The following is a 16,353-nucleotide window of genomic DNA, read 5'->3' as shown; positions in this document are numbered from 1 at the left end:
CAAGTTTCCAAGCCAAGGCCTGAAATACACTAGTTGAAAAACAAAAAAGGTTTCTGGGGTAAATCATTGTCCCTGTAGTTGACCACCTTCCTAAAAGGATTTCTTTCTACATGGTATTTTATCATTCCCAATCAAGCTGACTACAGAAATCTTGTATATATCCCTGCAGTTCAGTCCTGAAATATTTAATATGAAGTTTCAATTTACTATCGGTCCATAGATGTGCTACTTTAAAAGAGTATAATTCCTTAGAAGTTGGCATCTTTCACCACCCCAACAAAACATCTGATTCACCTTTTATTGATGAGAACACCCTCAATGGGCTTTATTATGACTTCATCTTCTTGTAAACATCAGGTCTTATTCCCACACCATTCTTGTGTACACACCACTCAGGCTAGATGTAGTAATCTAAAGGCATTCTTCAGTTCCTGTTCTAGAGATGCTCACAGTCCATTGCAGAAGGTTAGAAATCCAGGACTCAGCACTAGAAAAGTTTCTATATAGATCTTTAAGAGAGTCTTCTGCCAATTTCTGCTATATTTGCCATTTTAGATTAACTGGGTCCTATTTTTCCCCCCATCAGCAGTTTATAATATAAATCTAACTAGCTGTTGCAGCTATATTTTTATAACAATTATAGAATTAGGTCCCTCTGAGAAATTATTAACATCCAAGTCTTCACTTATTATCCAGATTCAGCTTTCTTGAGGTTCAGTCATCATAACTCAGATAGCCTAGTTTGAGGCTAATGTGATAATTACTCTCAGTACTAACACTACCTGTTTTTTTCAAAATGGAGAAGTACAACATCCCTCATGATAAAACTCACTTGTTACCATTCCATTATTGTGACACTCTGTACCTCAAATTAGCATCCTGGAACACCCATATTCACACTGTCATATGACTAATATGTGTTTCCTACAATGCATGCCTTGTGAGGTATCATTTTAAATGTCTTGATCTGTTGAACCTTAATATCCTGTTGAATTGTACGTACTATCATTTTATGTTAAGTTATGAAGTGTTGCTGCATGTATTACTAAAATACTTTATGAGGTTGGGAGATGCCGGAGGTCAGACTAGATGATCATAATGGTCCCTTCTGACCTTAAAGTCTATGAGTCTATGCCCACAGCTGGCCCTTCACTGGGACAAGGAGGAACCATCACTGGCCAGATAGGTATTAATGGCCCGTCAAGAAGAATCCACTATCCCAGAGACTTCTCAGAGAGGGCACATATGCAATGGGGACTGCCTCACCAATGGGGACTCCCACAGGTGAGGGCAAGGATCTTTCTAGCAGCTGGAAGAAAGTATAAAAGAGGTACAGTGACAACACTTGGCTTCTTTCCCCCCCCCTCCTCCAAATCTCAACACCTGAAAGATTATCTGGAAGACAAAGACTGAAATTGGGAGATTGGTCCCAAGCTGGAAGGGAGTTCAGTATGAATACTGAGAAGTGTAAGCTGCCTGTAACTTCTATCAGGGTGAGAGACTGATTCAAATATTGCTTAGTCTGTTGAAGTTTAAATTTAGACTGAATGTCTAGGATAACCAACTTTGATCTCTATGCCTACTACTTATAATCACTTAAAATCAGTCTCTCTGTAGTTAATAAATTTGTTTTATATTTTACCTAAAACAAGTTGAAGTGCTTGGGGAATCGCAGCTCAGATTACAAAGGCTGTTGCATGTCCACTTTCCTTTGAAGAAGTGGCAAACTTATTAATGAGCTTGCACTGTCCATGGGAGCCTTGAGCAGTGTAAGAGGTATATTTCTAGGGTGATTGGCTGGTGCCTCTCCCTGTATGATTCATAAGTGAATCAAGGAACATTCATACAATTTAGCTGGGTGTGTGGCTCCAGATGTTGATGGCTGAGTGATTACAGCGCATGGAGGGGTGTTTCTGCTTGTCACTGGCATAGCTTTGTGAGAGACAACCCAGGCTAGAGAGCTAAGGAGGCACAGTGGTCCCCAAGTTGTACCCTGGGAATCCTTGTCACAATTTTAAAGCCATTTGTAGAGGTATAACTGTGTAATCTGATTTGGTTAACTGGCCAAGCTTTGAAGGCCATATACTCAACTTGATGGCATTTCTCTGTTTGTCTATCCACCTCAATGCCACATCTGATCAATTCCAAACTTTCAGGGAATGTTCTAGGCACCAATGGCCAGAACTCTGGAAAATCAGAAAACTGCAAGAGAGAAAATGGAGGATTCTTGGAACCCCTGCCATCTGTTTACCACACAAGCAGCTTCTAGCATCTCTGCAATTGCCTACAGATCAAACAAATGGTTGATGGCACCAATGCCTTCCACCACAACGATACCTATATTTCATCTCTGCCCATCATCCCATTAGAGTTTAACCCTGAATGACTTATCTCCTAGATCAGTGGTTCCCAAGCTAGGGTTTGTGAACCTCTGTGGGTTCGCGAAATGTTACAGGGGGTTCTTGGGAAAAAATCCCCTAATGGTGGACAGAGCTGTCCCTAGGGACGGCAGACAGAGCTGTCCCTAGGGACCGTGGGCAGCACAGGGTCAGCAGCCCGGAGCCCCTGGACTTCCAAGAGCTAAGCAGATCAAAGCAAGCTTCTCTATCACACTGAGGAGATTTAAACTTTAAGACTCCTTATAAGAAATGGAAAGGGAGGTGGATATTTGTTGCTGTTTTTAATATTAAATAGGCAGCTAGTATTGTTTTTTAAATTATTATGAAGAACAAGTTTAAGCTTTGTTGTAACGTGCATTGTTTGCCTGGACTGCTCAAGACCCGAATGCTTGTGTAGGAGGAACTCTTTGAGGTGGATTCTTAAATACCTTCATGCTGTTTCACATCTGATACTCCTTGAAGAAACATAGGAGCCTTGTCTTATAACAGGCTTATTCAAAGTGATACAAGCTACGAAAGTGAGATCTTGGACAAGTGTTGCCATTTTCATAATGTAATAAAAATACTGTAATGACAAATAAATAAATAGTGTGTAATAAACATGTCATAAAACCAAATTTTATATTTCCAAGATCACTGCTTTTATAATTTATACTCAGGTAAAGGAGAAAATCCCTGGAAATATTCATTTTTAGGAGGGGGTTCGCGAGACTTGACATTTTAGTAAAAGGGATTCACAGGTTGTTAAAGTTTGTGAACCACTGTCCTAGACAAATAATGATGGTAGGGGAAAGTGGGATGTAGGTGTGCATTCAGCCCATTGGCATGGGAGAACATGGGGCCCTGAAATAGCTGGAAGAGGGAATGGGAGGCATACAGAACCCCTGGTGAGGTGGAAACTGGAGACCCTGATATGGGGTGAAGGGAGAATAGGGAGCAAAAGAATCCCCATGAATGGGGGCCTAAAAGAGACATTGTCATGAGGGAATGGGAGGTGCACGGAGGGACAAGATGCAGGCATAAGGGAAAAGATGCAGGGAAAGTTCCTGAAAGAGGCCAATGGGAGGATGGCACACAGGGACCTTTTGTGTTAGAACAGAGGGATGCAAGGAGTCCCTGATGTCCAATGAGCTCAGCCTGCAGAAGGTACAAAGTATGTTACACCCAAGTAATTATTTAATTTACAAACCATTATTATTCTGAGCCACCAATAAATCTGAAGCTAGTCCACACACACAGCCACCAGCAGCTATCCACTTCCACCTATCAGAGCTAATACCTGTATGGCAGGGGACACCCACAGATGTTCCCATTAAAGACTGATTCATCTTTCACTATCAGACCGGCCCACCAGTTTCAGATACAGATTAAGAAGTCTAGCCAAAACTCTACTTTTGCTGATAAAGAAACTTCTGAGATAGAAGGGTTAAATTAAATCACTTTTTTTTTTATTTCACATTCTTCAGTTGTCTTGACTAAAAAGAAAGATGCTACTAGGGATATACATGCCTATCAATATTAAAAAGAAATCTGCTAAGGATCTATATGGTTATCAATATCACTGGGTCTGTTTCGCCTCCTTAGATTAGGAACTTTGGGGTAGGTACTGAATCTTCCTCTGCTTTTATGGCACCAACCACAACATTTATGGGCCAAATGAAGTGAGGCAGGAGCAGTGGAAGCACCTTGAAGGGGGGGGGGGGCAGAGGCACCCGAATGGTGGCCCCACCCTTGTACTGCCCCTTCCCCCCACCAAAGCCCCACTCCACCTCTTCCCCCCCCCCCCCAAGAGCCTACTCCTCCATTCACTCCTCTCCACCCCATCCCCATCGCTTACCCTGACATCCAGTAAAAAGTGGGGGGGCCATGGCACCATCTGTTCCGGCACCCCTGAAGTGAGGTCTAATGCAAAGTTTTTATCTTGGCTCTACTCTTGGGCCCAGATCCACAAAGGAACTTAGGTACTGCAGCACCTAACTTTTAGGTGCCTAGAAAAAAATCCATGGAACAACAATGAGAGCCACAAAACCTAATTTAGTTGCACCCTAGACTCCCCATAAAATGCACAGGGAAAGATAGGCACCTAAGAATGAGATCACAAAAGGCAACATGCTAGGCAAGGAGTGCCTAAACTAGCCAATGGGAAATGCCGAGGAGAGGACACTCAATCTCTTCTGTTGAAGATGTTCCACTGTGTATAAATACTTAAGAGTCACTGGGACAGAGAAAGAGTGAGAATGACTCTAACCCGGTGAAAAGGGCATCCACCCGGAAGGTAGGAGACCCAGGCTTCATTCCCCCGGCTCCAATTACTATCTAAAGTAGAACAACTTCAACAGGAAAGACTGAGGGGGATTCACATGAGACTATCCTACAGTCCAGTGGCTGAGGCACTCTCCTGAGAGGTGGCAGATCCCTGTTCCAATCCTTTCTCCATCACAGTCCCATCAGGAACTGAACCGCATCTCACACTGAGGTGAGAGCTCTAATCACTGAGATAAAAGATATGAAGTGAGCACCACCACTTCTCCCACCCCCAATTTTGGGTGGGGTGCAATCCAGCAGGCAGCCTCTGAGTATGCATACTGGATTGGGCCCTGTATGTGAGATAGGCATTTGGGTTCACACACTGCTCTGGAGCTTAGGCAGGAGACAGGTGTTCAGATGCTTTCAGTGAGACAATAATGCATATAATCAAATGCAGAAACTTAGGTGCCAAGGGAACTTTTTATGAGCAGCACGTATCATAGGCTGGGAGAGGTTAAACCTCCCCAATCTGCCCCTCATGGCCCCACCCATGCTCCACCCCAAAGCACCCTCCCTGCTTGCCACTTCACCCATGGCCCCAGCCCAGGAAAGCTGTTCCTCTTCTGGGAAGCATGCTGGGGCTAGGGCGGCCAGTCGGCCTGCCTGAGGCTGGGACTTGGGGCAGCTGAGGCCGCCCAGCACTGGAGCCGTGCTGCCTGGCGCTCAGGCCGCCCAACACTGGGCTGCAGTGCCCGGAGCTCCAGGGCTGGAGGCTCTGTGGCTGCCCGCCCTGTGCTTGGGTGGCGCTCGGGCAGGGCAGGCCAGGACTGGGGCAGCAGGGCTAGCAGGCACTGGGAGCAAGGGAGGGGCTCAGGGTTCCGGAGGCCGCAAAAGGAGCGGGGGGGGGGCCTCGGGCAGAAGGGGCAGGGCCAGGGACTAGCCTCCCCCAAAGTTGGCTCATGCACCACCCATGGAATTTTTACGGAAAAAAAACTTAGGCACTGCGAGAGTTTAGGTGCCTATCACATTAGACAGCAACCAGGCGGGGGGGGGGGGGGGAGGGGAGCTGTGGATCATAGTGGTGCCTAACATTGAGGATTTATGGCTCTGGACCTTTAAATATATCTAAGTAAAATAACATTAGAATGCTTGTCACTGTATCACAGTGCAAACAAAACTAAAAGATGCATAATCTACCTCTAGCAGTAAAGCTCTCCTTTCAAAAGGAGTTTCTCCAGTGACTATGCACTCTTACTTGCTTCTACCAGTATCAAATATCCAAGAGGAAGTAGCTTGGAGGCAATACTAAAATAAACAAATGCATTTTTTTAGCTGTCATTAAAGGTGGGAGGCTTGGGCTCCTCCTTCAGAAACAAGTTCCCTAAGCACAAAGTGTTGAGCCCTAGTGTGCATGTGGTTTTCATTACATATTTCGGCCTGCACATTCACAAAACAAACAATTTAAGGAAAGTGAGGCACAAAGTGGCTTTTGCCAGGAGTGAGTCCTCCAACCGTATAAGGTTCACGTAGGAGTGTGCTCCTAACCCACATAACTGGCACCTGTCAGAATCTCTTTAGTGTCTCAGGGAGACAGACAGGTAGGTGTCCACTACACTTACCGGGACAGCAACGCCAGCTTTTGTTCCAGCATCATCTCCAGCTTCTGGGCCTGTTTGGAGAGCCAGTGATCCACCCCGTGCAGCCGGTAACACGTCTCAAGCATTAGCCGAAAATCGGCCACGAAATCCGTGATTCCAGCGTATTGTCCACTGGAAAATTTTTCTTCCATCTTCAGCAGCCACATCCCGGCCGATTGCTGTGGAAGAGAGTCGCTGCCGCTGCGACCTGCCAGGGAGGCGGCTTCTCCTTCCTCCGCGACGGCGGCCTGGTCTCGCAGGGGCTTCAGAAAAGGAGCCGTCAGTGGCCGGTGCTTCTCCAGCAGAAACTCGCACAGGATCCGGTAACCCTGCTGGAGCTCCGGGCTCAGGTTCTGTTGCCAGCGGCAGCGAGGGCTGCTGTCCCCCGCATTCGCCTCCTCCGGCTGCTGCTGCTCGTCCTCCTCTGGCGGGCCGCCGACTAGCGCGGGGGCGGCTGAAGTATCTCCGGCGGCCGGAGCCTCCATGTCCCCCTCGGGCTGCGCCAGGCTCATGCACCCCACAGGCGCTGTGGCCGGGCTCCCCTGCTACCCGCCAGCGGCCGAGCACGGGCTCCTCAGCGTCAGCCAGAGCCCGCTCAGGCCAGTCCCTCAGCCAGCGGCCGGCAGGCTCCGCACCGACACACAGCTCCGGCCGGCCCTACGCCTCGGGGGCCCGTCTGCCCGCTGTGCCAGCCGGGGGGAAGGCGCTGCCTGCTTCCGCCGTCTCCCATTCACAGTCCCCGAGAAGCTGCCGCGGTCTGTACCCGCACCAGCCTCCCTCCCTCCCTGCCGGGGTCTGCGCCCGCCCCAGGACGCGCCAAGGCAGCCTGGGTCTATGGCCGCCCCTCTCCCGGGGAGCAAGGAGGCTCTGGCACATACCCGGGCACGTCTGCTGCCCGGAGCGGCCGCCCTCCGCCGCGGCTCGGCGGGAGAGGGAACCCGCCCCCGCCAGCCGCCGCTCGGCTCCGGCCGGGCTGACCCTACCTTGGGCCGGCGAGAGAGACCAGCCCGCCCCGCTCTTCCCCGGGCCCGGCAGCTGCCCCGCTCCCAGGCGCTGTGTCACCTCCCACGGCCGCTCCCCGGGCCCGGCCCAGACTGCGCAGCCGAGCCCGGCTGGGGCCCCGCTCCTCAGCCGCTGGTCACTCGGTGCCTCGGCCCGGGCGCGCGGCGGCGGCGGCCTGTCTCCGCCGGCAGCTGCCCCTGGGGCCCGTGTCTGAGCGGCGGGGAGCGGCCGGGCGTCCTGTCCCCCTCCCCTCTACCCGCGGCGGGACATGGCTGCGGGCGGGGAGGCGGCGGCCGGAGCCGGCGGCGCTGTCAGTTAATGGCCGCGGAGGGGATCGGCTCGGCCCCCCTGGGCAGGTTGGGAAGGGGTGAGAGAAAGAGAGGCGCCCCCCTTCCCCCATCCAACGCGCATGCGTAATGACAGTGGCGGCCGCGAAATAGTGCGCTGGTTGTTTTGGACGCCAGCTGAGATGCCGTCATTAGACAGCGACTTATTGTGGGAGGGCGGGCGAATCTAAGGCGCATGCGCAGTCTGGGGGTACCCGCCCCGGGGGGGGCGATAAGTCAGTGCGCATGCGCGACATGAAGACGACACTTTGTGACAGTAGTTGCCAGGAGAAGTGGGGCTGGCCTCAGCCTCAGGGTAGAGTGGCTTGGCAGCAGCCAGGGTGCTGCTGGAGATAGGTGCACCAGAGCCATCCCTTGCTGAAGTGAGGCTGTTTGCACGCTATGGCCAAGACCAGAATACTGCTGTCATCATTTTGCAGCTCAGCCCCTGCAATTTCCTCTGCTCTGGCTTTGACAAATGCAGCCTTGGCCTGCTCATCTCACTTCAGCATGCTGCTGCATCGATCATTGTCGCTTTGTATCCCACCTGCTTCCCCCTTTACTTAGCCCATCAAACGGAGCTGCTTCTGTTCACTGCCAAGGCCTGTCTCCCCACCTGCCCAGCCTCTCTCCTTTGCTATCACAATGTCAGCTCCCACCTCTGATCCGCTGAGGATGCTAACTTTATTCTCCCACTTGTTGCATTCTCAAACAATTTTGTGCTTCACACTTTGTTCTATAGTGGGCCTGAGAACAACAATATAGTCTGCAAATGATATCAGTGGTCTAAATCCTGCTTGTTTCTCTCTGCATTGCAAGTCTATTTGTTTCTTGATACATACCAAGATGATGTTGCACGTGATTTTCCCAGGCATTAAGAGTAACCTGTTTCCTCTTCGATTATTGCAGTTGGTAAGGTCAACCTTCTTTGGCTATTTTACAATAAGCCCTCCCTTCCAGTGGGTTGGGTTTTTTTCTCTGTTTCTTGTTCTATCCAAAAACACAAGGAAAGTCTGGAGGACTGTTTTGTCACTTGCTTTAAGCATCTCTCCAATAATGTTATCCTCTCCATCTGCTTTTCAAGTTTTCAGTTTACTGATGCTTTTAATAACTTCTTTCACTATAATATCTCCTAAATCAATATCAAGCTCTAGTGTAGGTCTGCATCACATATTTATAATAGTTTGCTTGGGCTATTTAAAAGAGCCTAAAAATGTTCTGCCCATCTTTTCCTTTGTTCTTCGCTGTATTAAGAGTCTTTCCATGTGTCTTTTGAATAGGGCCTCCAGTGCTGTTAAAGCTTTCTGTTAGCTGTTTGATAGTCTTATACAAGTGTTAACTTACATGCAGTCATTCATCTTTGACAAAGTATTTCAAACCCTTTCCTCAGGCTCTATCCTCCTTGGCCACAGTGTCATTCTGTTCTTGGGTCAAGTGAGAGTGACCTCACTCCCTACGTCAGGTTCTTTGTTCTTTGTTTGATAGCCTTCTTTAACCAGGTCAAACTAATACATCAATTTTCCCAGGGGGTTAGGCTTCCTCAAATGGGTTATTATCCTCCCCCAGTGATTTTAGTTCTTGTAGGAAAGTCCTGTAACTCCCTTATGGAGCAACAATACAATCCCTAGCACAAATTATACATACAATATTTATAAAGTTGATATAGCTGTATTTTGCGATTCCAAGTATCCATAATATGTCTCACATCTTTACTGTAGCCAATCCACAGAAATCCAAATTAATACCAAAAGTAATTTTCAACATGTTGCACCTAGAAAAAGACAGCTAAAGATACTAACATAATCATCAAAAACACCCCTCTCAAAGTGACATTTTCAACACCTTCCAAGCTTTGTTGTCTAAGACAGCTGCAGATTTAGTGATCAGGTTTACATGTATTCCCAGTTCTAGTAGCTGCTGAAGCACTCTTTGAACATGTTGAACAGTCATCTTTTTTTGAATCAGCAATCTGAAGGTTAGCTACAATTACAAGTTTGCTTGTAAAAGCATTTTATTTGATTTTGAGAAAATCCATGATGAATGAGGAGTTTCTATGCTGAAGTCAAGCTAAAACCATTTTGTGATTCTGTCAAAGGAACAAGGATTTCATGTTTGACAACCCGATACTAATCTGAGGACATGAAAGAGGATTTTGAAAGTCTAATGCATTATGATTACTTCTGGGGGAATTCTGCACCACTGCGCAATGCAGAATTTTGCAGAAATTAATTTTTTTTGTGCAGAATTTCCTTTCCCCCCACAGAAATGGGCTGCGGTGCTACTGGCCGCCACTACAGGTTGCTGGACCTGGCAGAGCACATACATGACACAGCCAGGGGGAGGGAGCTACAGGGTTCCTGGCAGCTGTAGTTCCCCACACGTCCTGAGGGAAGGAGGTGGCAGTGCGCAGGAAATGCCACACAAGCCTCGTACTGAGCATCAGGCTGTTTCTACCTGGCCGAGCTCTCAGCCCCCTCCCCACCATGGTCGCATCTGAGCTCTCAGCAGCTATGGGTGTGCTGAGAGCAGTAAGCAGGGGCATGGCCTTGGCCAGAAGAAGCAGGTCAGGGAGCTAACCTCCCCAGGGGGAAGCTTCACCCACTGCCCAAGTGCGGGAATTTGCAACTGAGCTTGTACAATATTGAGTGCCTGGGTAGTAAGCCACGGACAAGGTGATGTTGTGAGAGATGCACCAGTTCCATAGCCTCATTGCTTCCGTACGTAGGAAAAGCGATTGGGCCCCTTACGGACGGCTTACATTTTGGGAATTTTCCCCTTTTTCTTTGGGGCTCATAAATGGAGCTGTGATGGGAACTGGGACAAATAAGGCCTGTGTTGGGATTGGGGGCTGAAATGTCTCTTTTGTCCTGGTGTGTAGATTCCCAGTGACCTGAGAGTGGCCCTAGAATTCTTCAAGGTGTGGAGGAAGGCATTTGTCTTCTCAACCTCGAAGGGGAGGTCCTCCACCATGGTCTGTACCTCCTTCGGGAATCCTGATTAGTGGCGCCATGATTCCTGTCTCATCACCACAGCTGGGGAGATGGATCTGGCTGCCATGTCAGTGACATCAAGGGCCAACTGTAGTGATGTTTTTGCTACCGGTTGACCCTCCCGAAAGATGGCCTTGAAGGATTCTCGCCTATTTTGCTGTGAGCACCTGGTAATTGGCAATATGAAATTGTAAGGTGGCCGAGGAATACACCTTCCTGCCAAAGAGATAGAGGCACTTCCAGTCCCTGTCATAGGGCTTTTCCCTGGAATGATGGGTTGTCAGCCTCAAGAGTTTACAGCATCCACCATGATGGAACTGGGTGATGGGTGGGAGAAAAGGAACTCTGATTCCTTTAATAATAATATTAATATTTCTTGTCTGCATGCTTGCACATTGGATTACCAATGGCGGAGTTTGCCACACTGGTGTAGCCAGATCTAAGATGGCCTCATTGATTGGGAGGGTGATTTTTGAGGAGGACTAAGAGTGAAGGTTATCGATGTGCTGGTGGTGTGGCATTGACCTCCTCCAGTTGTTATACCAATATAATAAAAACCAGCAGGATCTTATTAAGAGGAATAAGGCAAAGATGCCACATTTATTGTAAATATAATAGTAAAGCAAAAGATAAAAGCAAACAATGTTGTTTTACTACTTATTTCTATTAGTACTTATTTCTTATACACACACACACACACACACACACACACACATATTAATTTACACAATCATTCATTTAGGTTCTGTATAGGTGTTATAGTTACCAACCTAGACGTTGCTCATGCCAAGTTACTGGCCCGGTATCTTGGTCATGAGGATGGAGCCGAGTCTGTGTCAGATGCACCTGATGCTCCTGGAGGCTGGCAGCAGAACCATAGACTCAAAGTCCTTAGTCTTCAGAGTTCAGTTTTATAGGAATTTATTCCTATGTCAGTCCATGAGAGTTGCTTTATTCTGCTGTTGCTAAATCAATCAGCAGGTGGCTCGCTCCGGTGGCTGGCTCCATGTTGTCAGATGTTTGTTTTTCCTTCCTTTGAGGTGGTGGGGTGGATTCCAGTTTGCCCTCCGGGGGTTATCTGGTTGATTCCACTTGACACCTTCTTTGGCCGACACTGAATTCTTCAGGCTGGTAACTCCCTAACCATTCATTCATTATTTAAACTAGGCACTCATTCACATACATTTTTTATTTTAATCACATCTATTTCACTGTCTCTTTACCTTTTGGGGTGTTACCAATTTATGTGAGACTCCCTGTCTTTTAACAATCAAAAATAAAGTGAGATGAAAACTTACAGAGGGTGGGGGTCTCTATCTATATACTATAACAGCTACTGTTTTGGCTTACGTAGAGTTAATTAATGTTTAACAAGTTTTATACAAAGTATTTCTTTGAGCAGGCTTCACACACACACAGCTGGTGGCTTGCAGGTTACAGGCTAAATCTTGGGAATCACATTTACTTCTAATATAAACCTTCAGTTATAAAGTATTAATTAACAATACATTATTTTTAACAATAAATTATTTTTCATATAAACCATGTCTAATATAAACCTTCTTTAATATCCCTACCAAGCCTTGGCTGGACTGGTATGTAGAGGGTATACACTACTCTTTTTGCCAGCTCCAGGAACAGACGAAAGTTGTCTGCCATGGATAGGGATGAGGGCTTGTTGTCTGTTTCCTGAGGCTCTGAGACCCTCAATGCTGTGGCTGAAGCAGCGTGCCTGGAGGGTTGTCAGACAATGCTTGAAGCTCACAAGGCAGGCTGTCGGTGTGCTACTCCAGGATCCCAGTATGGTCATTGTGGTGGCATAGTGCCTGGTGGAGGTGCCCATGGATGGCTTTACCACGATGGTGGTGGTGTCATTCCTGGACCCTGTTGATAGTGGATCCCATATGGAGCTTGGAAGGAGTACTCTGAAACCTCCTCAGGCTCACTATCTGACCCCTCATTTGACAGTGGAGGGGCATGGCACGATTGCGGGGAAATGCCCCATGTCCAGCCAAGGCTTGGTGCCACAATCTTGGTAGTGAGGGGCAGAGAATTGGATGTCTCCATCATGCCCAGGTCACTGGAATTCCACCGATACTAATCGTCGTGGTGGCCGTGCTGGGGAGGATGAAGACTTCATTTGTACCAATCTCTCCGGTGCCAGGTGGGCTATTGTCACTGGCAGTACCGATGTGGATTTGCGTACCCGGAGCGTCTCCTTAGGGTGTTTGCCCTATCCCTCAGTACTGGAGATTCGGTGCCCATGCCCAAAGGGTCTGTGGGCCCATCAGTGGCACTGGATACTGATAGTCAGTGTGAGGCATGGGTGCCAGATTGTGGTCCCAGTGCTGGCGGTGCTGAGGATACTGAGGTAGATGGCGATCACTTACGGCTATACCTGGACTCACTGAGGGGACTTCCCGCTCTATTTTTTGACTTGTGGGAGGAGTCCTCAGTCTGTTTCTTTGACCCACTATTCTTCAAAGTTGAAGGCTGAGGGGAAGACTCACACCCACCAGAAAATTGGGGTCAGAATGCTGCCTGCATAAAGACGATTTTTTGGCAAAGCTGTCTGTCTTTGCGGGATCTTGGCTGGAGCTGCTGGCAGAGGGAACACTTTTGTTGGATGTGGCCCTTGCTGAGACAGCAGATGCTCTTGGAAATGCTTTTCCACTATGGGATTGCCTCACTGCAAGTGCAGCACTTCTTAAATCCCGGAGAGCTGGACATACCCTTGTCCATGGGGGTCCCTCCCCCTTCCCTGCACCAATGGTTGACAAAAGAATGAAATCCTTCCTTCCTTTTTTTTTTTTTTAGGCAACAGCATAGTAGAAAAGTAGAATGAGGGGAAAAAAAGAGGTTTCAAAGGAAGCTAAAAATGAAGTTCTCCAATCAGCAGCACAAGGATGCAGACACGCCTACAGGGAAGCACCCATAGAGACACTGCTCAAAGAAGAACACTGTATTACTTTTGGGAAATGTGCATTTATAACTTGCTGTACAGTTTCTCCCTGGTATTATCCCCTGATGTGGGCTGAGCACTTGCCCTACTTCAATAAAAGTATCGCTTTGTAGGGAGCACTGTCCATTTCTGGGGCTACTTCCGACCTCCCCGAAGGGGAGTTTCAGGTGGATGCGCTAGGTCATGTTATCCCCTCAGCCAACACCATGGGGCCCCTGCCTGCCAAATATAGTATTTTGTCCAAAAGAAACAGCACCAACTTAGTTCAAATTATTTTATAAGGTACTTTTCATCTGTGCAAGGAAGAGTGAAGTGGCCACATGTTTGGCTGTAACTGAAAATAATTCACTTCCAAAAATAGGTTTTCTGATGCTAGAACATACATACATGAAAAATATTTCAAAGGTGCCCAGGATCATATCATGGTTCCTAGGTTCTCAGTAAGTTCACTCTGGGAATTAAATTTTATACTAGTCAAGCCAAAGCCAAAGGGTAGCCTGTTGGGTAAGTTATAGAGTCATAGAAATGTAGGACTGAAGGGAGATTGAGAGGTCATCTAGTCAAGTCCTTTGAAATGAAGCAGGACCAAGTATACCTAGACCAGGCCTGACAGGTGTTGTTTTAATCTGTTGCAGTGATGGGGATTTCACAACCTCCCTTGGAAGCCTATTACGTTGCTGAACTGTCCTTATAGCTAGAAAGTTTTCCTTAATATCTAACCCAAATCTTCTTTGCTGCAAATGCAGTAAATTTCTTCTTGTCCTACTTTCAGTGGAAATGGAGAACAATCACTGTACTCTTTTTAACAGCACCTAACATACTTGAAGACTGTTATCAGGTTCCCTCTCAGTTTTATTTGCTCAAGAAGTTTTATGTATGGTTTAACAAAATATTTCTAATTTTGTATAATTTTGGAATCTAGAAATTGCCATGATAATTTTGGTAAACTGTAGTTTGGGAAGAGCTTTTACTCCCTGTTGCATAATCCCTTTGCTCTTCTCAAAACAGCTGTGAGTAGAGGACACATTGTGTAGTTCTTGGTGGGGGGAGGTCTGTTTTCTTTAGAGGCTCCTTCTGAATTCCCACTTATACCTCAGTATGTAGCGAGGTCAATCTAGTGTCTGTTTCAGTGGAGGCCTGTATAGCTACAATAGGCAGTTTTCTGTTGGCACATTTCAGACACCACACACAGTTTCAGCCTCCTAGTCATGGGCCAGACCTCTTATCTCCATTCACACTAGTGATCTCACTTTACAGTTGTATAAGTGGCTAAAGTCCCAGCTCTCCAGAAACACAGAATGCTACTTCCCACCTTCTCATGCATTTGAAACAATGCAAACATATAATTCCATCCTTAAAGAACACTACTGAATTCTCTTCCATTTCACATTCCAATTTACAAACTGTACAAATATGATCTCTATCTCTCTCAATAAAGGAACAGCTGCCCAAACTGATTTGCGGCCACCACCCCTTTCCAGTCCTGGCTTCCCTTAGCACAGTCCCAGTGACAAAAGAAACAGGCCAACTTCCTTCAGCCTAGCTTCCATCTGGCACAGCTTCTTTGAAGAGCAAAGAAGTAAGTTTTAGAGATTTTCTTCACTGACTCTGAACTAGTTCTTTACTTTAGGAACCCTGCTCCCTAGTTCCCAACCAAACAGGAAGGGGAGAGATTTTGTCCATTCAGAATCCCTCACTGGAACAATCTCATCGCTTCTTGTGATTTTTCAGCTGAGGCAACACAACCGTAGACACCTCCCAGCTGCATAATGGGCTCCAACTGTTTACTTCTTTCTCCAGCCTGACACCTCTCTCTGGAAGAGGCTTTACCTTTCCAACAAGTAAAGGGGTTCAACCTCTTCTAGGTTCAATTAGGGATAGGGTATATACATCCCACCACCATGCCTAATTCAATTATCACTTGCCTCCCCTATGCAATTCCTACCATCTGCAACAGGCTTCTTGTATCTTTCTCTTTCTGCCTTATCAGCTCGTCATCTCTTTTCAAGTATCTGCTGAAAATCCTTTCCCCCCCTTACCTACACTTCATTTTCCCTACTTCTGGCATCCTAACTGTCCCTGTTATATATTTCTAATTCTCTTTTGGTCAGTAAATATTAAATCCATAAAATTTGTGATACATCAGGCACAGGCAGGGCCGGCTCCAGGGTTTTTGCCGTCCCAAGTGGCAGGGGGGGGGGAAAAAAGCCGCAATCGCAATCAGTGGCACGAGGGACCCGCCACCGAATTGCCACAGAACAGCCCGATGTGCCTCCCCTTCCCCTTGGCCGCCCCAAGCACCTGCTTGCTGAGCTGGTTCCTGGAGCTGGCCCTTGGCATAGGTGCAATACGATATGAAGTAAAGATTATTAACGTCCTGGGTTAATAGCATAGCACAGCAGTGTGCTATTGTCTAACTCAAGAGCCCTGATGAGAGGGGCCTGGTTGCTTGTTAAACATGGAATGTGAAGGAGATTCATAGAGGTGCTCTTGAAAGCATGTCACCTGTAATTAGTGGAAGCAAGAAGCTTCAGAAGGAATGTTTGAAGTAAATATGATTTAATCGTTTGCAAAACACAAAATGGACAAGCTCAAACAAGTAAAGGGGGAAAAGAGACCTAACTTTACAACAACTTGAGAGTGTAATTCTAGATGGATGGAACCAAGCATAAAACCTTAATGGAACTATAGGATTACTTTAGCTCCTGTGATGTGCCAAAATATCATGTTCTCCATCTCTGAGGTGTTCTGTAAAAGGTGGAAGTAATGGCTGATGATTTGGCTGGAAAA

General features: G+C 47.2%; 1 protein-coding gene across 2 annotated transcripts in view; it reads right to left on the bottom strand.

Moving 5' to 3' along the window:
- KIAA2026 (KIAA2026 ortholog) overlaps positions 1-7,808 on the bottom strand; it is a 73,625-nt gene extending 65,817 nt beyond the window's left edge. Inside the window, exon 1 of one of the 2 annotated variants that reach the window (XM_039544164.1) lies at positions 6,266-7,808. In XM_039544164.1, the coding sequence (XP_039400098.1) occupies positions 6,266-6,795 (530 nt within the window). In that variant the 5' untranslated portion in view covers positions 6,796-7,808. The remainder of the gene's footprint in view (positions 1-6,265) is intronic. The other variant, XM_039544163.1, reaches the window with a different exon arrangement.
- Positions 7,809-16,353: the final 8,545 nt, after the last annotated feature.

This window comes from Mauremys reevesii, linkage group 6, assembly GCF_016161935.1.
Source record: "Mauremys reevesii isolate NIE-2019 linkage group 6, ASM1616193v1, whole genome shotgun sequence".
Lineage (NCBI taxonomy): Eukaryota > Metazoa > Chordata > Testudines > Geoemydidae > Mauremys > Mauremys reevesii.
The sequence above is the reverse complement of the archived record's forward strand: the minus strand, read 5'-3'. Positions and strand labels throughout refer to the sequence as shown.